Source organism: Oncorhynchus kisutch, linkage group LG5, assembly GCF_002021735.2.
Source record: "Oncorhynchus kisutch isolate 150728-3 linkage group LG5, Okis_V2, whole genome shotgun sequence".
NCBI classification, from domain to species: Eukaryota; Metazoa; Chordata; class Actinopteri; order Salmoniformes; family Salmonidae; genus Oncorhynchus; species Oncorhynchus kisutch.
In genome coordinates, this window is record NC_034178.2 from 68,298,076 (window position 1) to 68,323,275 (window position 25,200).

The 25,200-nt window shown below is 42.6% G+C and overlaps 1 protein-coding gene across 1 annotated transcript in view; it reads left to right on the top strand.

The window, feature by feature from the left end:
• The window catches only part of LOC109879093 (acid-sensing ion channel 1), a 345,520-nt gene that overhangs the window by 19,857 nt on the left and 300,463 nt on the right, over positions 1-25,200 (top strand). The window contains exon 2 of the mRNA XM_031825723.1: positions 10,524-10,719. Coding sequence (XP_031681583.1) covers positions 10,524-10,719 — 196 coding nt within the window. The remainder of the gene's footprint in view (positions 1-10,523; positions 10,720-25,200) is intronic.

Below are 25,200 nucleotides of genomic sequence, written 5' to 3' on the forward strand. Positions count from 1 at the left end.
CTTTTTTCTTAAATACGTGATTTTTGTTCTTTTCTACTTCCTTGTCTCTGGCCTCCTGTAACGTCCCTCTCAACTCACATTCCATCATTTTCAGCTGGGCCCCTGTTGGCGGCCCCCCCCCTAGATAACCTGCTTGTGTCCATCTTAACTTCAATCCCTCCCATACTTTCTTTATAGGCTTCCATTGTTCCTGTCCCCCGGATCTATATTCAATTTTTTGTTCTAGGAACTCATTAAACCTCAGCTTTGGAGTATTGGGGTTCGCCATTGTGAATTTGCTTTAAACGTAGTTTAATTGAATTCAATCGGAATTTAATCGTAGTTTTAATCGAAATTCTCTCCTTTTATCTGAATATAGTTAGCATATACTTCGCCCGACGTTGATTAATACCCACGATGTATTCGAAGAGACACTACTGCTCGTACTCTGCCTTATCTCAGAGCTTCTCCTTCGTATATTCAGGTTGAGAAAAAAACGCATGGGCTGGTATAGCATTTGTGGAGCACACAACCAAGGGATCTATTCGACTATTTAGTCTCAATATTTAAATATTATATTCAGATATTATTTCAATTATACATCACTCATTTCGTTCCTGATTATACATTTATACATGTACCTATTAACATAGGTACATACAATATAGAAGTTTCGGATTTATCCAATATCCCTTATTATAATTCTCTCTCTCTCCCTCTATCTAACCACCAACAATCTTAATGGAAACAATTACAACCACATTGCATTTTAACATAACATAAACAGTTACAAATAGACAAAACAAGACAAAACAACACGTTATATCTCTGACCCCTGAAAGCCGATCCTTATCAGTGAATTTATATCAGACTGTGCTGACTGGGTCACGGGTCCCAAAATTACAATTTTTCCCCTCGGCGCCAGATTTAATGAATAGTAATTAGCTATCCCCTACTGATCTCTATTCCTGATCCCTATCGAGCTGACCCCTATCAGAATTATTACACATGTCCGACCCCTATCGGTGAATCTCTATCAGACTGAGCCGTACCGGGTCACGGGATAAAATTACAATTTATCCCCTCGGCGCCAGATTTGATGAATAGTAATTAACTACCCCCTTACTGATCTCTATTCCCGACCCCTATCGGAACTATTCAGACAAAACAGTGATCACTCATCATTGAAAGCTAGCAGACTGTGCTGACCGGGTCACGGGTCCCAAAATTACAATTTGTCCCCTCGGCGCCAGATTTAATGAATAGTAATTAGCTATCCCCTTACTGATATCTCATCAATGATTTATATCACACCGGCCGTCGCCGGTTCGTTACTACATATGTTCACATACACTGTTATTTCGACTCGTCAGCAAATTATAAATTTACACAAGAATTCATACTTATTCTGAAAAACTGATCAAAATTTGGACAGACTATACGACAATATGCAAAGTTTGATTTAACAGGCTTTTGCTTACCTTATTTTTTATGGTGCACCTTGAAATCAGTTTTCCGAGTTGAGCAGAATTGTTGCCCTCCCCCGAAAGTCTTCACCCGTCTTTTTATTTTATTTATTTATTTGAACCGTCCTTTCACCAACTCGCCCCCCCCACACCCAAATCAACTCACTTCGACTGGATCGTTAGTAAACTATCCTCTGCCTACCATTTCTGTTAGAAATTGGATATGTAGACGGGCGAGTCGGTCAAGGATCGATTCAGACAAGGTGGTAAATTGTATGACAAGCTACAGTTTATTCAGAGTGAAGATATCTAGAACAGCGTAATTACGGCTCTCCCGCTGGTTCGTACGGAACTGCAGACGAAGAAGAGACCGTTACAATCAGTACACCACTAATATATAGAATAGAAAGTAGGTTGATTCTGGAAGATCGGATCTTTGGATTGGTTCAGCTGGGGTGTAGTCTGTAGTCTTCCGCCATTGGCTCAGTTGTCTGTCCGTCATCGTAGAATCCTCTTCGGGCACAATGTTCAGCTACAAAGGAGATTATGTGTGTGTGCGCTGGTTTTGGCCATTAGTGTAATGCGGGAGCTATCCTGTAGGGGACCCCACAGGCTCTACTTTGAGTTGTAGCCCTTTATCAACAATAGTTTGGTCACCTGCATAAGAAATAGCATTTCTCTACATGTGTATGCCAAGGAACTTAAAACTTGCTACCCTCTCCACTACTGTTCCATCGATGTGGATAGGGGGGTGTTCCCTCTGCTGTTTCCTGAAGTCCACAATCATCTCCTTAGTTTTGTTGACGTTGAGTGTGAGGTTATTTTCCTGACACCACACTCCGAGGGCCCGCACCTCCTCCCTGTAGGCCGTCTCGTCGTTGTTGGTAATCAAGCCTACCACTGTTGTGTCGTACGCAAACTTGATGATTGAGTTGGAGGCGTGCGTGGCCACGCAGTCGTGGGTAAACAGGGAGTACAGGAGAGGGCTCAGAACGCACCCTTGTGGGGCCCCAGTGTTGAGGATCAGAGGGGTGGAGATGTCGTTGCCTACCCTCACCACCTGGGGGCGGCCCGTCAGGAAGTCCAGTACCCAGTTGCACAGGGCGGGGTCGAGACCCAGGGTCTCGAGCTTGATGACGAGCTTGGAGGGTACTATGGTGTTGAATGCCGAGCTGTAGTCGATGAACAGCATTCTCACATAGGTATTCCTCTTGTCCAGATGGGTTAGGGCAGTGTGCAGTGTGGTTGAGATTGCATCGTCTGTGGACCTATTTGGGCGGTAAGCAAATTGGAGTGGGTCTAGGGTGTCAGGTAGGGTGGAGGTGATATGGTCCTTGACTAGTCTCTCAAAGCACTTCATGATGACGGATGTGAGTGCTACGGGGCGGTAGTCGTTTAGCTCAGTTACCTTAGCTTTCTTGGGAACAGGAACAATGGTGGCCCTCTTGAAGAATGTGGGAACAGCAGACTGGTATAGGGATTGATTGAATATGTCCGTAAACACACCGGCCAGCTGGTCTGCGCATGCTCTGAGGGCGCGGCTGGGGATGCCGTCTGGGCCTGCAGCCTTGCGAGGGTTAACACGTTTAAATGTCTTACTCACCTCGGCTGCAGTGAAGGAGAGACCGCATGTTTTCGTTGCAGGCCGTGTCAGTGGCACAGTATTGTCCTCAAAGCGGGCAAAAAAGTTATTTAGTCTGCCTGGGAGCAAGACATCCTGGTCCGTGACTGGGCTGGATTTCTTCCTGTAGTCCGTGATTGACTGTAGACCCTGCCACATGCCTCTTGTGTCTGAGCCGTTCAATTGAGATTCTACTTTGTCTCTGTACTGGCGCTTAGCTTGTTTGATAGCCTTGCGGAGGGAATAGCTGCACTGTTTGTATTCGGTCATGTTACCAGACACCTTGCCCTGATTAAAAGCAGTGGTTCGCGCTTTCAGTTTCACACGAATGCTGCCATCAATCCACGGTTTCTGGTTAGGGAATGTTTTAATCGTTGCTATGGGAACGACATCTTCAACGCACGTTCAACTGTCGATTCTTGTTTGTTTTTTATGTCTCAATTCCAACTCTCCTCTGGGCTTGGGACCGGCAAAAGTGACCCAAAAAGAGACACTGGCGGAGTGACTTATTTTTTCATTTTATTTAATTTTTTATTTAATTTTTTTATTTAATTTTTTTAGATTTACATCCTGCCCTAAATGTAAGCCAATTTTTTTTTTTTATATAAGCCAGGGCGGGATTAGCCAGCGGCTGCTTCCCGCATGCGCGATTCATTTGCAGTCTGGACGTGGAGGGGTGAACATCTCCTGCTCTGACTGCAGCTGGGAGGCAATGCTGCGCGAGGACTGGGCTGCCTGTGAGTGCTTTGGGTCGGGGGTGGGACCCACGGCAGCACCCGCTGCTCATTGAGAAGAGTAAGAACGATACGTGCTTTCACGTCAAAGTCTCCAAAAGTCTCCAATAACACCAGAAAAAGTCGCTAGATTTGTCGCTAGTCCCTCTTTTGAAAATGCTAGAGGGGTCTGATACTCGCTAAATACAGCGACAAAGTCACTAAGTTGGCAACACGGAACCAGGGATGGAACTTAAAGATACACTATGCAGAAATTACGCTGACATTTCCTGCTTGCTAAAATTTCTATTAGTTCGCCTAATGTCAGTTTATGTGACAAAACAACCAGCCATTTTGTAAATAATCATTGTACTATTTATATATATTGTCGCTTTACGGATTTTGGGCACTGGCCACCCAGGCTAGTAGACTGGGTCCAAAATCTGTGCCATGCAATATTTTAAAATACAACATTTCAATAGCCAGTGGGATAGTTGGACACGTTATGTTTTACTAGCCACAGGCTAGCGGGCTAGCTTAATTTTCATCCCTGCTCATAACAACTGAACTTTGAAGTTATCTCTAAGAATTGCAGTAAATGAACCAACAGGAATTTATCAACTCGTTGCATTGTTTGCAACCTATGTGGTATACGCACACTCCTGCACTTGAATTAGTTTCTATATATGATATACTGTACATGACATGTAATTACTTGATTAAACTATGATGTGACATAATTCTCTGTTATGCTGTAGTGCAAACAGATTACTCTGAAATATGACTTTATTACTCTGAAATATGACTTTATTATTCTGAAATATGACTATTATTACTCTGAAATATGACTTTATTACTCTGAAATATGACATTATTACTCTGAAATATGACATTATTACTCTGAAATATGACTTTATTACTCTGAAATATGACTTTATTATTCTGAAATATGACTATTATTACTCTGAAATATGACTTTATTACTCTGAAATATGACATTATTACTCTGAAATATGACATTATTACTCTGAAATATGACTTTATTACTCTGAAATATGACTATTATTACTCTGAAATATGACTTTATTACTCTGAAATATGACTTTATTACTCTGAAATATGACTTTATTACTCTGAAATTGGACTATTATTAATATGACTATTACTATGGCCACGTTCTGTTATAATCTCTACCCGGCACAGCCAGAAGAGGACTGGCCACCCCTCATAGCCTGTTTCCTCTCTAGGTTCCTTCCTAGGTTTTGGCCTTTCTAGGGAGTTTTTCCTAGCCACCGTGCTTCTACACCTGCATTGCTTGCTGTTTAAGGTTTTAGGCTGGGTTTCTGTACAGCTCTTTGAGATATCAGCTGATGTACGAAGGGCTATATAAATACATTTGATTTGATTTGATTTACTCTGAAATATGACTATTGCTGTGAATTATGACTATTACTCTGAAATATGACTATTACTCTGAAATATGACTATTACTCTGAAATATGACTATTACTCTGAAATATGACTATTACTCTGAAATATGACGAATCTACACAAAGAAAAGGGAGAAGAAGTATAACCAAACTGTAACAGATGCTCTGTCTGAATAACATCAAATGATACCCATGAACAACAATGAATCACCCATTACAAGAGTGAAATAAGACTTCAGACTGTTGAAAACGTTAGCGCTGGTACAGTAGTTGAAATGAGATCATAGATAGAGAGAGAGCGTTCAGTCATTGTAATGATTGTTTTGTTGAAATAATGGTTTTATAATGTTGCTTTGTGGGAATGATTCCACAATTTAAATTCTTGAACACAGGAAACCGGGATAAACTCTCTAAAACACTGTATTAAGAACATTTTCTAATGTTTTCTGCATTTAATCACGTATATCTATTTTCACTTCGGTGCTTTTACATAATTGAAGTTCACCCACAAAATTGCTTTTATGATATCTCAGTGGATTTTGCATGTGAAATAATTATGTCACCTGAGTGCCATACAATTGTCGTCCTTATTCACTTTAACCAGTCTTCTTGAGGAGGTTTTGTTGTGTTATCTGTTCCTTCCGGGATCCAAACACAAATATACGCAATTCTGTATGATAATTCTTATTGTGTATTGGCATTTGCCACTTTTTATGTGGATGTTTGTATTTACTAATTGTTATTATGGCTTTGAAATGGACCGCCTACCTGGTGGGTGGGGATGCTAGGGTTAATGAAGGGTTATTAGTACCTGTGTGTGTCTGGTCGAGACTCTGTGATGCTAAGCTATCTGCCCTCCACTGGCTACGTGAAACACAGCTCGTCTCTGTAGTACTGTAGCATAGAGGACCGAAAGGTTTGACCTTCCTGTGATTGGATTTATCTGATGTGTCTAATCATCCACTTCAAAGTAGTGAGTGAAATTGTAGCGCGTGTTTAACGGAGGTGGTTCGGTGAACTAGGCTCTTGCTCTCCATCAGTAACCTTGCCTGACCCCAGAACACTGGTGTCACCTCTACAAGGTCATTTCTAGGCTTTAGGTCAGTGGGCTAACACCGTATATTGGTGTGCAGGAGAAACACATTGGTTCAAACCCATTTGGTACCACATATCCCAGGCAAGTGTTAATGAAGGTTAATTAGTAGCTGTGTGTGTGAACAAAGGTGTTGGGGGTTGGTAGTGGCAGGAGGACAGGCAGGCCTCATACTGATACCTTTGAAAGGTGGGAGGATCTTGGGTTACGGTGATACCTAGAGTAGCTTGTGGACAGTGGTATCCGCAATTTTATTTTTATTTCACCTTTATTTAATTACATTGAAGTGTGTGTGTGTGCGTGCTTAGTACCAAAATTATACCAGCTGCTTTGTAAACATAGTTTAAGCACATGCGTTGTAACTGCCTCCGTCAATGGAGTAAAGGTTGGATTTTTTTGGACACTTTTGGTATAGATGTGCCTTGTCGAAAACGCTAAAATTGGCTTTCAAACAAGCTCTACTCAGTGGCTGGATCTACCAGCAGCAATTGAGCATTCACGATCCATTCCCAGTTCCTGGACGGATTTCTCTGAGTGAACATTGACTGTCGCAACATGAATGGAAACAATTTCAGACTCTAAACTGCTCCTGGAGAAAACAAACTTTGTCTCCTCTGGAGATCCAGGGAAATGGACGGAGCTTTCTACAGGGAGATGAATGGAGATCCGGGGAAATGGATGGAGTTTTCTACAGGGAAATGGATGGAGATCCAGGGAAATGGATGGTGCTTTCTACAGGGAAATGTATGGAGATCCAGGGAAATCGATGGGGCTTTCTACAGGGAAATGGATGGTGATGCAGGGAAATGGAGGGAGATCCAGGGAAATGGATGGAGCTTTCTACAGGGAAATGGATGGAGTTCCAGGGAAATCGATGGGGCTTTCTACAGGGAAATGGATGGAGATCCAGGGAAATGGATGGGGCTTTCTACAGGGAAATGGATGGAGATGCAGGGAAATGGAGGGAGATCCAGGGAAATCGATGGAGATCCAGGGAAATGTTTGGAGATCCAGGGAAATGGATGGAGCTTTATATATGGAAATGGATGGAGATCTAGGGAAAATGGATGGAGATCCAGGGAAATCGATGGAGCTTTCTACAGGGAAATGGATGGAGATCCAGGGAAATCAATGGAGCTTTCTACAAGGAAATGGATGGAGATCCACGGAAATGGAGGGAGATCCAGGGAAATCGATGGAGCTTTCTACAGGGAAATGGATGGAGATCCAGGTAAATCAATGGAGCTTTCTACCAGGAAATGGTTGGAGATCCAGGGAAATCAATGGAGCTTTCTACAGGGAAATGGATGGAGATCCAGGGAAATGGATGGAGCTTTATACAGGGAAATGGATGGAGATCCAGGGAAATGGATGGAGCTTTATACATGGGAATGTATGGAGATCCAGGGAAAATGGATGGAGATCCAGGGAAATTTATGGAGCTTTCTACAGGGAAATGGATGGAGATCCAGGGAAATCAATGGAGCTTTCTACAAGGAAATGGATGGAGATCCAGGGAAATGGATGGGGCTTTCTACAGGGAAATGAATGGAGATGCAGGGAAATGGAGGGAGATCCAGGGAAATCGATGGAGCTTTCTACAGGGAAATGGATGGAGATCCAGGGAAATCGATGGCGCTTTCTACAGGGAATGGATGGAGATCCAGGGAAATGTATGGAGATCCAGGGAAATGGATGGAGCTTTATATATGGAAATGGATGGAGATCCAGGGAAAATGGATGGAGATCCAGGGAAATCGATGGAGCTTTCTACAGGGAAATGGATTGAAATCCAGGGAAATCAATGGAGCTTTCTACAGGGAAATGGATGGAGATCCAGGGAAATGGAGGGAGATCCAGGGAAATCGATGGAGCTTTCTACAGGGAAATGGATGGAGATCCAGGGAAATCAATGGAGCTTTCTACAGGGAAATGGATTGAAATCCAGGGAAATCAATGGAGCTTTCTACAGGGAAATGGATGGAGATCCAGGGAAATGGAGGGAGATCCAGGGAAATCGATGGAGCTTTCTACAGGGAAATGGATGGAGATCCAGGGAAATCAATGGAGCTTTCTACAGGGAAATGGATGGAGATCCAGGGAAATGGAGGGAGATCCTGGGAAATGGATGGAGCTTTATACAGGGAAATGGATGGAGCTTTATACAGGGAAATGGATGGAGCTTTATACAGGGAAATGGATGTAGATACAGGGAAGTGGGTGGGTCTTTCTACAGGAATGACATCTTTTCTGCAAAACATTGAGACTGGAGACCCTTTGGTGCTACAATCCTAAAATATGTTGTATAGATCCTGAGAATAGTGAATTCAAAATAAAAGTATTTAAAGTGTGTGCTTAGCAGTGCAAATATACCAGCTGGTTTTTAAAGTGTTTTGTTTTTAAATAGCACGTGTTACATTCCCCTAATAAGCAACAATAAATTGCTGCTCGACATGAAAAGAGAACTAACAAATGAATCACTGACTACCAAAACAAAACCAGATGGGTTTTGTTTTGGTTCTGAAGCTCATCCATGGGGTGCCTACTGAATGCTAGCCAAGCAAACTTGAGTAGGGTCTTAACAGCATGGGCGCCCACTAGATTAGCTTGATAACAGATAAACTCAAAGAAATGAAATCCCCCACCACAACTTAGGTTAGGGAGTGAAAATAAATGTGGAGTAAACCAAACAGGGAGACAAAATAAAAGGCTTTGTGTTCACAAACATAAAGAAGGAGAGTTAAGCAGAAGTCTATCTCTCATGCCAACTAGAGCCTAAATACGGTTACACCTGTACAGTGACTAATGACTGACTAACGAGTTGACAGGTGCAACACATCCTGACCAATGAGGATGATTCCAATCGGGGCAAGCCACACCCAAACAGAGCCAACCTCGAAATTGAAAATGAAATTGAGCAAAACCCCAAAGCATATAACACTATCTGAATGGTTTAGCCACTGTTCACATTCTCTGAGTGCTGTTTCGGCCACTTGACATCGATTACTGCACTAGCAACATCCTCTTACTTTCACTAAAGTGGACTCTTTCACTGCAATTCATTAAATTGTACTGCCTGGTAGAGTGATCAAAACGATTGTTGAGAAGAATGCTGACTTAAATGATGATACATTCTCACCTTGAGGAAATCTCCTATTGCTCTGTGTGTGTGTGTGTGTGTGTGTGCGTGTGCGTGTGCGTGTGTGTGTGTGTGTGTGTGCGTGTGCGTGTACGTGTGCGTGTGCGCGCGCGTGTGCGTGCGCGTGCGTGCGTGTGTGTGTGTGCGTGTGTGTGTGTGCGTGCGTGCGTGCGTGCGTGTGTGTGTGTGTAGGACCTTCTGCTCCCTTTGCTTGACTTCAACTAACTAAACATCACACTTTTGAGCTGACAAATGAATCCCATAAAATATCCAAGCCGGTACGGTTGGGGTCAGAACAAAAGGGTGTTAAATGGTATTGCAGTTAATAAGAGGATAATATGCTATGAGTTAACAGCACATGGCTTTGAGTGTTGTACTGACATTTTCACATGTCACTGAAGAATTCCCCCTCTAGTCTCTCTTCATCTGAGATGCTTCTTTCTCCAGTTTTTACCCTGTAAGATAGAAAGTATATATTTTCTTCAGAACAAACCCCAAGTGCTATGTTCCATGACTGTTCCTCAATAGACCTACAGCCGTCCATCCCTCCTTGGTCATTAGGACTCCCGGAGGTTTTCCTTCAAAGCACTGATTTAACTAATCTATGTATGAAAGTATAGTAAGGGTATGTTCTTTTAAAAGCCTCATGAGTGTTCATTAACATAAAAAATGATGTCGTATTGACATCTCTGAAAATTCAAAAACACACGTGGCTTCCAGGAGAGTCCCAGGAGACTTCTGAGTTTTTTACAAATTTTTAAATGACCCATATCAGAAAACACTGTGCAAAAGGCAGACAGACCGTCAGACAGGTTTAGAGCACATGGGGGATTATAATGTAAAATATGAATAAAGTAGTGGGGCTTTGGAAACAGTCTGTATATATGTATGAGTTGTTACAGAAGATCTGTATGGTTAGCAAATTGTTGAGGCTGACCTAACACTATGACACTCTGATCTGTCCAGGTATGAGATGAGACACCCACCCAAAGCTAACTTCCTCTGTGTCCTAACCGCTATCCCTAACCTCTAGTCCTATTTCTAACAGATTCTATAACTCTCCTTCTCTGTTCCTTTCTCAGGTATGAGATCCGAGACACTCACCTGGTTGAGGAGAGCGTTCTGGAGACCCTGAAGATCAAAGCTGACTTCCTCAACTTCAAGCCCCGCCCCTTTAACATGCGAGAGTTCTATGACCGGACAGGCCACGACATCAAGGACATGCTGCTGTCATGCTACTACCGCGGGATGGAGTGCAGCGCTGAGGACTTCACTGTGGTGAGTGAGACAATGGTGCATGTGAAGACTATAAATACTTGCAAACTGCCGTTACAGGCTCCCATAGCTCAGTTTCTCTGGGATGCTAAGCTAGTTGCTGTCACGCTACTACTGCAGGGTGGAGTGCAGCACTGAGGACTTCACTGTGGTAAGTCACAATAAACACTGCAAATGTTTTAAAGGTGCTATGCTTAGGTTTATTTTTTTTTATTATGAATTTTTGCATTGTAATTTTAGAAAATGCCCATCATTTATCTGCAGTAATAGTGGAATGATAGTGTTTCACAGTATAACTTACCCGCCAGTGTTGTGATTGACTGGGATTTTCGCTTATTGATTTCTCCCGCCGGAGTGGCGTCTGTTGTCAAAATGGGAAATCGGTTTTGACTTTGTGGCTGTGTTATCTAGTGGAAATCGGGTCAAGCGGCCAATGTGGAAATCACTCTTGTCATTTCCTGGTTGCTAAATTTCTACACTGTTCGCTCAATTTCAGTTTGTGAGAAAACAATCACTGAATAGTGTAGGGAATCATTCTACCATCTTATCGCTATGAAATATATTTTAAATTATATATTTTCAATGGACCAAAACCGATCTAAAAAGGCTAGCGTCTCTGACATGTTACGAGGAAATGGAATGCGTGGAGATTTGTTTTGAATGTAGCCTAGTGTTGTTGCAGTTCACCTAGCTTCCGCATAGGAGACACATTCTGAGAAATTCTATGTGTAGCACCTTTAATGTTTCTCTGTGATGCTAAGCTAGTCTTTCTCTGTGATGCTAAGCTAGCAATTATCTGTGATGCTTAGCTAGTCAATATCTGTTATGCTAAGCTAGTCGTTCTCTGTGATGCTAAGCTAGTCGTTCTCTGTGATGCTAAGCTAGTCTTTCTCTGTGATGCTAAGCTAGCAATTATCTGTGATGCTTAGCTAGTCAATATCTGTTATGCTAAGCTAGTCGTTCTCAGTGATGCTAAGCTAGCAATTATCTGTGATGCTTAGCTAGTCAATATTTGTTATGCTAAGCTAGTCGTTCTCAGTGATGCTAAGCTAGTCTTTCTCTGTGATGCTTAGCTAGCAATTATCTGTGATGCTTAACTAGTCAATATTTGTTATGCTAAGCTAGTCGTTCTCTGTGATGCTAAGCTAGTCATTCTCTGTTATGCTAAGCCAGCTGCTGTCCTGCAATTACAGTGGTGATTGGCAATGAAAGCATGTGTAGTGGAAGTGGTTCAGGGATGTCCTGGAGACTTGTGTTAGCTCCCTGGGGCACTTACTTTGGCCTAACACATTCTTACGGCAGGCTGTATTGTGTAGGGCAGATATGACTACCGCAGGGTGTAGTGCAGCACTGAGAACTTCACTGTGGTGAGTCACCATGTAGCATGTGTAGCATCTGCCCTCCACTGGCAACGCGAAACACAGCTCGTCTCTGTAGTACTGTAGCATAGAGTGCAGGACCGAAAGGTCTGACCTTCCTGTGATTGGATTTATCTGATGCGTCTAATCATCCACTTCAAAGTAGTGAGTGACATTGTAGCGCGTGTTTAACGGAGGGGGTTCGGTGAACTAGGCTCTCGCTCTCCATCAGTAACCTTGCCTGATCCCAGAACACTGGTGTCACCTCTGCAAGGTCATTTCTAGGCTTTAGGTCAGTGGGCTAACATCATAAAGTGGTGTGCAGGAGACCCACATTGGTTAAAACCCATTTGGTACCACATATACCAGGCAACTCGTCCTGCTCCTCCTGAGTAGGATATTACAATGAGAAATATTGCTGTCTGCTCCAATATATTTAAAGTGATGCTAGTTTTGAAAGTAGCGCTAACGAGTCAAAACTGGTCCCTGAAGATTGTGCACAATTGTGGACAACTTCATCAATTTCGTATGATATGTCAAATGATTAAAATAATTGATCGTGATTAATCACATGATTTTCTGTAGTTAATCATGATTGATAACATTTAAAAAATTGCTCAAATTTGGCCCTAAAGAAAGATTCTTTCCATTTATAAAAGCAGTGCGTTGCGTTATAGGCACACTATGCTTTGATTGTAAGGGACAGAATCACAAATTAATCTGTTAATGGCATTTTCACCAGAACATAAACCTGCCACCATTCACTTCAGTCCTCCTGTTACTTCCCACTGAGCCAGCTGCTAAGACAAACAAGTCTGTTGACATTTTCAGATGATAAAGCTTCTCTTTTCTTCTGTGCGATATGCCCAGAGAGTGAAAACAACCTCTCACAAGGTACTGATGTGGCAAGTGTTGCCAGGTTGCTGCGTGCAATACAGGCCAGCCTGTTGGAGGGCCTTGGCGATATATCGAATTCATTCATAATTCTAATTTACAGCACCAGTCAAAGGTTGGACACACCTACTCATTCAAGGGTTTTTCTTAATTTTTTTACTATTTTCTACATTGTAGGATAATAGTGAAGACATCAAAACTATGAAATAACACATATGGAATCATGTAGTAACCAAAAACATGTTAATCAAATCAAAATATATTTTATATTTGAGATTCTTCAAAGTAGCCACCCTTTGCCTTGATGACAGCTTTGCACACTCTTGGTATTCTCTCAACCAGATTCACAAGTCACCTGAAATGCATTTCAATTAACAAGTGTGCCTTGTTAAAAGTGTATTTGTGGAATTTCTTTCCTTCTTAATGCATTTGAGCCAATAAGTTGTGTTGTGACATGGTAGGGGTGGTATACAGAAGATAGCCATATTTTGTAAAAGACCAAGTCCATATAATGGCAAGAACAGCTCAAATAAGCACAGAGAAATGATAGTCCATCATTACTTTAGGACATGAAAGTCAGTCAATCCGGAAAATGTCAAGAACTTTGAAAGTTTCTTCAAGTGCAGTTGCAAAAACCATCAAGCGCTATGATGAAACGGGCTCTCATGAGGACCCTCACAGGAAAAGAAGGCCCAGAGTTACCTCTGCTGCAGAGGATAAGTTCATTAGAGTTACCAGCCTCAGAAATTGATGCCCAAAAAAGTCCTTCAGTTCAAGTAACAGACACACCTCAACATCATCTGTTCAGAGGAGACTGCATGAATCAGACCTTCATGGTCAAATTTCTGCAAAGAAACCACTACTTAAGGACACCAATAAGAAAAAGAGGCTTGCTTGAGCCAAGAAACACGAGCAATGGACATTAGATCGGTGGAAATCTGTCCTTTGGTCTGATGAGTCCAAATTTGAGATTTTTGGTTCCATCCGCCATGTCTTTGTGAGATGCAGAGTAGGTGAACGGATTATCTGTGTGGTTCCCACCCTGAAGCATGGAGGAGGAGATGTGATGATGTGGGGGTGCGTTGCCGGTGACCCTGTCAGTGATTTATTTAGAATTCAAGGCACACTTAACCAGCATGGCTACCACAGCATTCTGCAGCAATACACCATCCTATCTGGTTTGCGCTTAGTGGAAATATCATTTGTTTTTCAACAGGACAATGACCCAACACATCTCCAGGCTGTGTAAGGGCTATTTGACCAAGAAAGAGAGTGATGATTTGTTGAATTTTTTTGGGGTTACACCATGATTCTATATGTGTTATTTCATAGTTTTGATGTCTTCACTATTATTCTACAACATAGAAAATAGTAAAAAGAAAGAAAAACCCTTGAATGAGTAGTCGTGTCAACTTTTGACTGGTCCTGTATGTTTTTTTGTGGGATATTTCAAGTGCATGTATGGCTGAATTGACTTTTTTAGTATTTTTAATTTTTTAATGAGCGTTTATGTCCGCTTTTTCTCCTGTTGTCTTTTTGGTCTCGTCGCGTTCGCTGCTTCTGTGCTGTGTACCTGTTAGAGGAATTTTATTCCTGTATGTTCATTAACCAATTCAATTAAAACAACCTGTCCATTTCTAAGAATTTGTAAGATACTTATTTGCATAAAATGGACAGAGACCAGTCTCAAAATCAATTAATAGCGTTTATTCTCGAGAGTACTGAACATAATCACAAAGTACATTAGTTTATATATCACACATTAGTTTATATATCACACATTGCGTCATGTCTTACGAAAATGTCCCTCCTCCTCCTGGACCATGACAAAGCTGTTTTTCAATTCCATTCCAACACATACACATTGCTCATCTTCTGCTACCATATGTTACACAATCTACTGCAGCCCAACGGTTTCTGCCTACCCTGGTTGGGGACCAGACATCTTTCCTTTTGTTAGTTTCACTGTGGTCACGAGTTGTCTGTTGATCCTTCCTCTTGGCCTATGTACCAACATATTCTTTAACAGACAACAGATAACTCTGAGTTATAACTCTACGCCAAATGTATACATTATTTAGTAATTATTGACAAAATTCCTTCAACAGCACCTTCCCATTTACACTAGAGATCTGTATATAATGACGATATGCTCATGTCTCCGCCCTAACAATGGGAGTCATTGTCCCATAGGTAGGAAGGCAGGCGTCAAGCTTAGGTTCAAAATAAGTTAATAGAAATGCATTGGACTTATTTTGGACATATTTTGGCGAGAGTGAAACCTCTCGGCTTTGCCTCTTTCTCCCAAGCCCCTCCCCCTACCACTCACAACAACAAAGATGAGAGATCACTTCTTCTTCTCTTGACAAACGGTTTCACCTCTTTATTTGCATTTGAGGTCCAACAGAACAAGTCATATGGACACTGAAACACAAGTTAACCTCTCTAACCATACCCTGTTTATGTTTCAACTCCTCAAATTTGGTCAAATGAAGATTGTTATGCTAGCTGTTTAGTCTGTGTTTTATAACTGTACAATATGCATAAAACAATTATATAAGGAATTGGCAAACATTCTCATTCTGAGAATTTAAGGTAGGTCAATTGATTTCAACTTCTGAACGAAGTGGACAGGTTAGCATGCTGTTGAAACAGTTAGAGACGGACAGAAGGGTGTGTTCATAACAATTCAACTGTTTTACCTTATTAGCTGAATTCAGAGCTTGTGAAACTATACCTAGATCCAAGTTGACTGAACTTGAAATATAAATAGTAGCTCACTAGAATGTAGTCTCGTGCTTGAGAGTGTTTATGAGACTGGTGTTCATTTTCTATCATGCCTGCTAAATTATTAGTGAATGTTCATTATGCGTGGCTCTGGTTATATTTGTAACAAAAAGGGCATTTCAGTGATTATTGCAAAAAAAGCAGGTACAACCATTTTTATAAAACAATTAAATAATTAGTGGGTCTTATAGCAGTGTTCTCCACAAGCACATGGAATAGCCACCACATAGAAAACGTAGCCAGCCAGGCTCCCCCGGCTGGAGGGGGAGGGTTAATACATTTTCTTTTTGCAGAACTTGCTCTATTTTGCTGGCCTCTGGTACCTTCTAATGCTAGATTGTATTTTCAACCAGCAACTATCAGGAAATTGTCACGCCCTGGCCATAGAGAGGCTTTTATTCTCTATTTTTGGTAGGCCAGGGTGTGAATGTCTACTGGACCTGGACAAGGTGTAGTTCTTAAATGCATTGGGGTCAAGCAGGGCCTTTATACAGTGGCAGCGTAGAATTGGTAGCGCAAAATTCTATGGCACATTATTTAACCTCTCTGGGTAATGTGGGACGGTAGCATCCCACCTCGCCAACAGCCAGTGAAAGTGCAAAGCGCTAAATTCAAAACAACAAAAATCTCATAATTAATATTTCTCAAGCATACAAGTATTTTACACCATTTTAAAGCTAAAATTCTCGTTAATCCAGCCAGAGTGTCTGATTTCAAAAATGCTTTACAGCGAAAGCACCACACACGATTATGTTAGGTCACCACCAACTCACAGAAAAACACAGCCATTTTTCCAGCCAAAGAGAGGAGTCACAAAAAGCACAAATAGAGAAAATGAATCACTAACCTTTGATGATCTTCATCAGATGACACTCATAGGACTTCATGTTACACAATACATGTATGTTTTGTTCGATAAAGTGCATATTTATATCAAAAAATCAAATTTTACATTGGCGCGTTACGTTCAGTAGTTCTAAAACATGCGGTGATTGTGCAGAGAGCCACATCTTTTTACAGAAATACTCATTATAAATGTTGATGAAAATACAAGTGTTATGCATGGAATTAGAGATATACTTCTCCTTAATGCAACCGCTGTGTCAGATTTAAAAAACACTTTACGGAAAAAGCAAACCATGCAATAATCTGAGTACAGCGTTCAGACAACAAAGCAGCCAAACAGATATCCTCCATATTGTGTAGTTAACATTAGTCAGAAATAGCATTATGAATATTCACTTACCTTTGATGATCTTCATCAGAATGCACTCCCAGGAATCCCAGTTCCACGATAAATTCCCCGACGGGGAGGAAGGAGTAGGCTGTCCTTGTAAATAAGAATTTGTTCTTAACTGATTCCATGTGTGTTATTTCATAGTTGTGATGTCTTCACTGTAATTCTACAATGTAGAAAATAGTAAAAATAAAGAAAAACCCTGGAATGAATAGGTGTATCCAAACTTTTGACTGGTACTTGCTTAATTCATTTTATTAATATTATGGTGTTTCTATTCCAAGAAAAATGAAAAACCCTCTGGGTTTCCTTTAGGATGGAACTGAAAATATGGCGCTGTACAACGTGACGGTCGGGAGTACAGTACTGGGCTATTTAGCTAAAGAATCCCTGTGTCTTGCGGGCACGCGAGAGACCGGTGTTCAATTCCCCGACAGGGAGGAAGGAGTAGGCTGTCCTTGTAAATAATAATTTGTTGATAACTGACTTGCCTAGTTAAATAAAGGTTACACTAAGAGCATAACTTTCTACAACCTAATTTTCTAAGTCTATCAGCGTGAAACTGTGCTAAAATAGTTGCTTCAAATCCTATTGCTTCTAACTTCAATATTCTCTTTAAATAAACAAGACCTACACCACTTTTAACAGCATATTTACTCAACACTTGTGAGACTCATGTTGCCTACGGTAGGCCTACAGTATATTGAAAAAAATATGATGTGACTCCACCAATAATTACATATAGAGAAATGGAGGATTCAAATTAAAACCAAAAGCCACCTCATCGGTCACCCGGTGGCGGCTGGCACGGGTATCGAACCAGCATCTGAAGCAACGCATTTTGCACTGCGGGAGCCCTCATCCACAAAGTATCCAAATACAGAGAGGTGTTGGTAAAGGTATTTTGTCCTGCTAATAGCCCATAATGGGCTATTATAATACTGTACATGTTGTCCAGGTCAGGATAACCAAAACATTTCTTTATTAAAGATCAGAAAGAATGTTGGCACTTATTTATTTTGATCCAAAGCCATGAATGAGTGAGTCACTCAGCTTTATGTAGGTGCCGGCTATATGTATGTAACGATATTATATTTTGGAGGTTATTTTGTTTTCAAAAAAATGGAAGTGAGCGATTGTAATCTGAATAAAGGCCAAAATAATATTTGTGAAGGCAAAACATTTATTTCTGTTTTTAGAGGGAGAGAAACGCTGGGCCAATTGTGCGCCGCCCATAAAAGCCTAAATATAGCCCTGCTAATAGCCAAAATGGCACTGTACAACGTCACCGTGTGTGTTTGAAAGAGTATTTTTATCATTGTTTTATTAACGAAAGCATAAAGATGCTGATGAAGAAATACAGTACTGTACAGTTTATGCTTTTAGATTTGGATAATAAAGAATTTAAAGCATTTTGAAGATATAAGCCACCTGCATTTGTTTATTAGGCTACTGTGCAGTCTGACAAGTAAACATAACCAACAGTACATACTGTAGTAAACATGGGAAAGTGCCTCATTTCTTACATAAGAGAGAGCAGGCCATGTCCAGACTTTCTCGGTGACCTCAAGTACTCATTAACTCTGTCTTTAATGCTTTTTCGGGTTGCATCAGTCATGGACAGAAACGCCCGTATCTCTGCCCTCCAATAATCTTTCTTTTTCTGCTGGTCTGCCTTCAATTACAAAGCCTACAATAATCACAAGAATGGCTTCAGATCAAAGTTTACATTGAGACCGAAGGGAGCAAGGGTCTTTAAGTTAAAGATCCAGGCAGCCTCTCGTTTTAACAACAAATTGTCGAGGTCACCTGCTCTCCTAGGGAGGGTGACATGTTCGATGCCAATATAACGCAGAGACTAAATTGAGTGGTTTGCTTCCAAAAAGTGGGCCGCAACTGAGTAAGTCGAGTTTTTGCACCTAATGGTGCTACGATGCTCTGAGATACGTACTTTTAATTTGCGCTTTGTTTTACTCACATCATTTTTACCATTGTTTTATTAACGAAAGCATAAAGATGCTATAAGATAAATAACTGCCTTAATGGAGCACGTGATAACACCTTTGATTGGGATCGATTCCCCTATTTGTGGGTGTTTGAAGGATCTACATTTATAAGTGCCATTGCATTGAGAACAGCCATTACATTTTTAATTTCCACCCAGTAGGGATGTAGACGTTGTTCAGGAATATCTTGGGGTGGTAAATCGGAGTGTACTAATTGGTCTCTGAGATTTCTGCCCCGCGAGAATACGACCAAGGGAAGGTCCGAAAACACACAAAGCAGGCAATACCACTGCTCTCCTCCCAGGAGTTCTGTCAAGTAACGGTATAAGATCATTACAAATCATTTTATTCAATTGTGAGAGACTTGTTACACAGACACGGTCACTCACTCACTCACTCACACACACATACTTTCTCTCTCTCAAGCAAACACAAACACACTGTCACACACACTCACTCTCACTCACTCACTCACTCACTCACTCACTCACTCACTCACTCACTCACACACACATACATACACACACACACACTCACACACACACACACTTATTATTATAACAGTGTGATAACGATGATTATTACCTGCAGGGCTCCAGTAGTGTCTCCATCTTCTGCAGTTTCTCCAGTTCAGCTGTGGTTGGCATGGTGATGTTGATTTTCTGTTGGGCCAGAGCATCTCACAGTGGTTGTTGGTTTCTGTGCACACGCTTGATCATTGCCAGAGTGGAATTCCATGTTATTGTGACGTCTTGTAAGAGGGATTCCTTTTGTTGCCCAATTTGCAACTTGCTGTTTTCCTAACTCTGCAGCATTTGTTGGGCTGTGTTTAAAATGCCCAACAACTTTTTGGCATTTGGTTAGAGCATTGTCAAACCCGCTGTTCTGTAGGGACACTGTGACGGGCCTTTGGAGGATGTGCACAGTGCAGGGCATGTCTTCAAAAGTCAGGTGTCTCGCAGCAGCAATCCTGTTCTGTGCACTGTTAGTGCCGAATGTTGTTAAACGTTCTGTTAAATGTCACACTGCTTTGCTACATCCATGAAAGGCTCAGCGCACGTTTCAGCATAGTGTCTTTCTTCTGTTTTCATTACGGTCAGAGAGAGAGAGAGTGAATGCAGTTTCCAATTTTCATTGATGTAGTGCGCTGTAGTTGTGGTTACTCACCAGCAGCGCCTCTTCAACCTCAGGAGGCTGAAGAAATTTGGCTTGTCACCAAAAGCACTCACAAACTTCTACAGATGCACAATCGAGAGCATCCTGTCGGGCTGTATCACTGCCTGGTACGGCAACTGCTCCGCCCGCAACCGTAAGGCTCTCCAGAGGGTAGTGAGGTCTGCACAACGCATCACCGGGGGCAAACTACCTGCCCTCCAGGACACCTACACCACCCGATGTCACAGGAAGGCCATAAAGATCATCAAGGACAACAACCACCCGAGCCACTGCCTGTTCACCCCGCTATCATCCAGAAGGCGAGGTCAGTACAGGTGCATCAAAGCTGGGACCGAGAGACTGAAAAACAGCTTCTATCTCAAGGCCATCAGACTGTTAAACAGCCACCACTAACATTGAGTGGCTGCTGACTCAACTCCAGCCACTTTAATAATGGGAATTGATGGGAATTGATGTAAAATATATCACTTGCCACTTTAAACAATGCTAATGTTTACATACTCTACATTATTTATCTCATATGTATACGTATATACTGTACTCTATACCATCTACTGCATCTTTATGTAATACATGTATCACTAGCCACTTTAAACTATGCCACTTTGTTTACATACTCATCTCATATGTATATACTGTACTCGATACCATCTACTGCATCTTGCCTATGCCGCTCTGTACCATCACTCATTCATATATCTTTATGTACATATTCTTTGTCCCTTTACACTTGTGTCTATAAGGTAGTAGTTTTGGAATTGTTAGCTAGATTACTCGTTGGTTATTACTGCATTGTCGGAACTAGAAGCACAAGCATTTCGCTACACTCGCATTAACATCTGCTAACTATGTGTATGTGACAAATAAAATTTGATTTGATTTGATTTGAAGTCCGATGTTCTCCTGTGAGAGCAACAGCCATTGCATGTTTCAACTTCTCCGCTTTCGTAGCCCTCACGTTTTCATTCAGTTAGCGTATTGTTGTAACGATGGTGGATCTCAAGGGTAAATCATACGTTGAGTCGATATGTAAAGAATTCCAATTGGGACAATATGTTACACATTTGTAAGTGCCTTTAAACTCTTTAAAATACAGCATTTCTCAGTATGATCTGGAAACTCTGTGAAGCTAGGTGCCTTCTGCTGGCTACATCAACACAGAGCATTCCTGTACTGTAGCATAGAGCACCAGACTCTACCTCCAGGATACCTGTAGTCTCTGTAGTCTAGCATAGAGCACCAGAATCTACCTCCAGGATACCTGTAGTCTCTGTAGTCTAGCAGAGAGCACCAGACTCTACCTCCATGATACCTGTAGTCTAGCAGAGAGCACCAGACTCTACCTCCAGGATACCTGTAGTCTCTGTAGTCTAGCAGAGAGCACCAGACTCTACCTCCAGGATACCTGTAGTCTCTGTAGTCTAGCAGAGAGCACCAGACTCTACCTCCAGGATACCTGTAGTCTCTGTAGTCTAGCAGAGAGCACCAGACTCTACCTCCAGGATACCTGTAGTCTCTCTAGTGTAGCAGAGAGCACCAGACTCTACCTCCAGGATACCTGTAGTCTCTGTAGTCTAGCATAGAGCACCAGACTCTACCTCCAGGATACCTGTAGTCTCTGTATTCTAGCAGAGAGCACCAGACTCTACCTCCAGGATACCTGTAGTCTCTGTAGTCTAGCAGAGAGCACCATACCTCCAGGATACCTGTAGTCTCTGTAGTCTAGCAGAGAGCACCAGACTCTACCTCCAGGATACCTGTAGTCTCTGTAGTCTAGCAGAGAGCACCAGACTCTACCTCCAGGATACCTGTAGTCTCTGTAGTCTAGCATAGAGCACCAGACTCTACCTCTAGGATACCTGTAGTCTCTGTAGTCTAGCAGAGAGCACCAGACTCTACCTCCAGGATACCTGTAGTCTCTGTAGTCTAGCAGAGAGCACCAGACTCTACCTCCAGGATACCTGTAGTCTCTGTAGTCTAGCATAGAGCACCAGACTCTACCTCCAGGATACCTGTAGTCTCTGTAGTCTAGCAGAGAGCACCAGACTCTACCTCCAGGATACCTGTAGTCTCTGTAGTCTAGCAGAGAGCACCAGACTGACAGCTCTGAACCCTGTAGTCTCTAGTCTAGCAGAGAGCACCAGACTGACAGCTCTGAACCCTGTAGTCTCTGTAGTCTAGCAGAGAGCACCAGACTGACAGCTCTGAAACCTGTAGTCTCTAGTCTAGCAGAGAGCACCAGACTGACAGCTCTGAACCCTGTTGTCTCTGTAGTCTAGCAGAGAGCACCAGACTCTACCTCCAGGATACCTGTAGTCTCTGTAGTCTAGCAGAGAGCACCAGACTCTACCTCCAGGATACCTATAGTCTCTGTAGTCTAGCAGAGAGCACCAGACTCTACCTCCAGGATACCTGTAGTCTCTGTAGTCTAGCATAGAGCACCAGACTCTACCTCTAGGATACCTGTAGTCTCTGTAGTCTAGCAGAGAGCACCAGACTCTACCTCCAGGATACCTGTAGTCTCTGTAGTCTAGCAGAGAGCACCATACTCTACCTCCAGGATACCTGTAGTCTCTGTAGTCTAGCATAGAGCACCAGACTCTACCTCCAGGATACCTGTAGTCTCTGTAGTCTAGCAGAGAGCACCAGACTCTACCTCCAGGATACCTGTAGTCTCTGTAGTCTAGCAGAGAGCACCAGACTGACAGCTCTGAAACCTGTAGTCTCTAGTCTAGCAGAGAGCACCAGACTGACAGCTCTGAACCCTGTTGTCTCTGTAGTCTAGCAGAGAGCACCAGACTCTACCTCCAGGATACCTGTAGTCTCTGTAGTCTAGCAGAGAGCACCAGACTCTACCTCCAGGATACCTATAGTCTCTGTAGTCTAGCAGAGAGCACCAGACTCTACCTCCAGGATACCTGTAGTCTCTGTAGTCTAGCATAGAGCACCAGACTCTACCTCTAGGATACCTGTAGTCTCTGTAGTCTAGCAGAGAGCACCAGACTCTACCTCCAGGATACCTGTAGTCTCTGTAGTCTAGCAGAGAGCACCATACTCTACCTCCAGGATACCTGTAGTCTCTGTAGTCTAGCATAGAGCACCAGACTCTACCTCCAGGATACCTGTAGTCTCTGTAGTCTAGCAGAGAGCACCAGACTCTACCTCCAGGATACCTGTAGTCTCTGTAGTCTAGCAGAGAGCACCAGACTGACAGCTCTGAACCCTGTAGTCTCTAGTCTAGCAGAGAGCACCAGACTGACAGCTCTGAACCCTGTAGTCTCTGTAGTCTAGCAGAGAGCACCAGACTGACAGCTCTGAAACCTGTAGTCTCTAGTCTAGCAGAGAGCACCAGACTGACAGCTCTGAACCCTGTTGTCTCTGTAGTCTAGCAGAGAGCACCAGACTCTACCTCCAGGATACCTGTAGTCTCTGTAGTCTAGCAGAGAGCACCAGACTCTACCTCCAGGATACCTATAGTCTCTGTAGTCTAGCAGAGAGCACCAGACTCTACCTCCAGGATACCTGTAGTCTCTGTAGTCTAGCATAGAGCACCAGACTCTACCTCTAGGATACCTGTAGTCTCTGTAGTCTAGCAGAGAGCACCAGACTCTACCTCCAGGATACCTGTAGTCTCTGTAGTCTAGCAGAGAGCACCAGACTCTACCTCCAGGATACCTGTAGTCTCTGTAGTCTAGCATAGAGCACCAGACTCTACCTCCAGGATACCTGTAGTCTCTGTAGTCTAGCAGAGAGCACCAGACTCTACCTCCAGGATACCTGTAGTCTCTGTAGTCTAGCAGAGAGCACCAGACTGACAGCTCTGAACCCTGTAGTCTCTAGTCTAGCAGAGAGCACCAGACTGACAGCTCTGAACCCTGTAGTCTCTGTAGTCTAGCAGAGAGCACCAGACTGACAGCTCTGAAACCTGTAGTCTCTAGTCTAGCAGAGAGCACCAGACTGACAGCTCTGAACCCTGTTGTCTCTGTAGTCTAGCAGAGAGCACCAGACTCTACCTCCAGGATACCTGTAGTCTCTGTAGTCTAGCAGAGAGCACCAGACTCTACCTCCAGGATACCTATAGTCTCTGTAGTCTAGCAGAGAGCACCAGACTCTACCTCCAGGATACCTGTAGTCTCTGTAGTCTAGCATAGAGCACCAGACTCTACCTCCAGGATACCTGGAGTCTCTGTAGTCTAGTAGAGAGCACCAGACTCTACCTCTAGGACACCTGTAGTCTCTGTAGTCTAGCAGAGAGCACCAGACTGACAGCTCTGAACCCTGTAGTCTCTAGTCTAGCAGAGAGCACCAGACTGACAGCTCTGAACCCTGTAGTCTCTGTAGTCTAGCAGAGAGCACCAGACCGACAGCTCTGAAACCTGTAGTCTCTAGTCTAGCAGAGAGCACCAGACTGACAGCTCTGAACCCTGTTGTCTCTGTAGTCTAGCAGAGAGCACCAGACTGACAGCTCTGAACCCTGTAGTCTCTGTAGTCTAGCAGAGAGCACCAGACTGACAGCTCTGAACCCTGTAGTCTCTAGTCTAGCAGAGAGCACCAGACTGACAGCTCTGAACCCTGTAGTCTCTAGTCTAGCAGAGAGCACCAGACTGACAGCTCTGAACCCTGTGTATTCTATGACCTTTAAGCTGTAATGGATTTACCTGATCCTCAGAAGGTCCTGTGGTGGAGCTGCACTTTAAAACATCCTTTTTTTACCTCAGTGTTGGTGCACTTTAAACCATCTTCTATATACAGGGCTGTGAAAAGGTATTTCCCACCTTTCTAATTGTCTCTACTTTGACATATTATTGATACTGAATATTACCAGATCTTCAACCTAAAATATTAGATAAAGGGAACCTGAGTGAACAAATAACACAACAATTACAAAATGTATTTCATTTATTTCATGAACAAAGTTATGCAACACCCAATGCCCCTGTGTGGAAACAGTAATTGTCCCCCTTACACTCAGTAACTGGTTGTGCCACCTTTAGCTGCAACGACTCCAACCAAACACTTCCTGTAG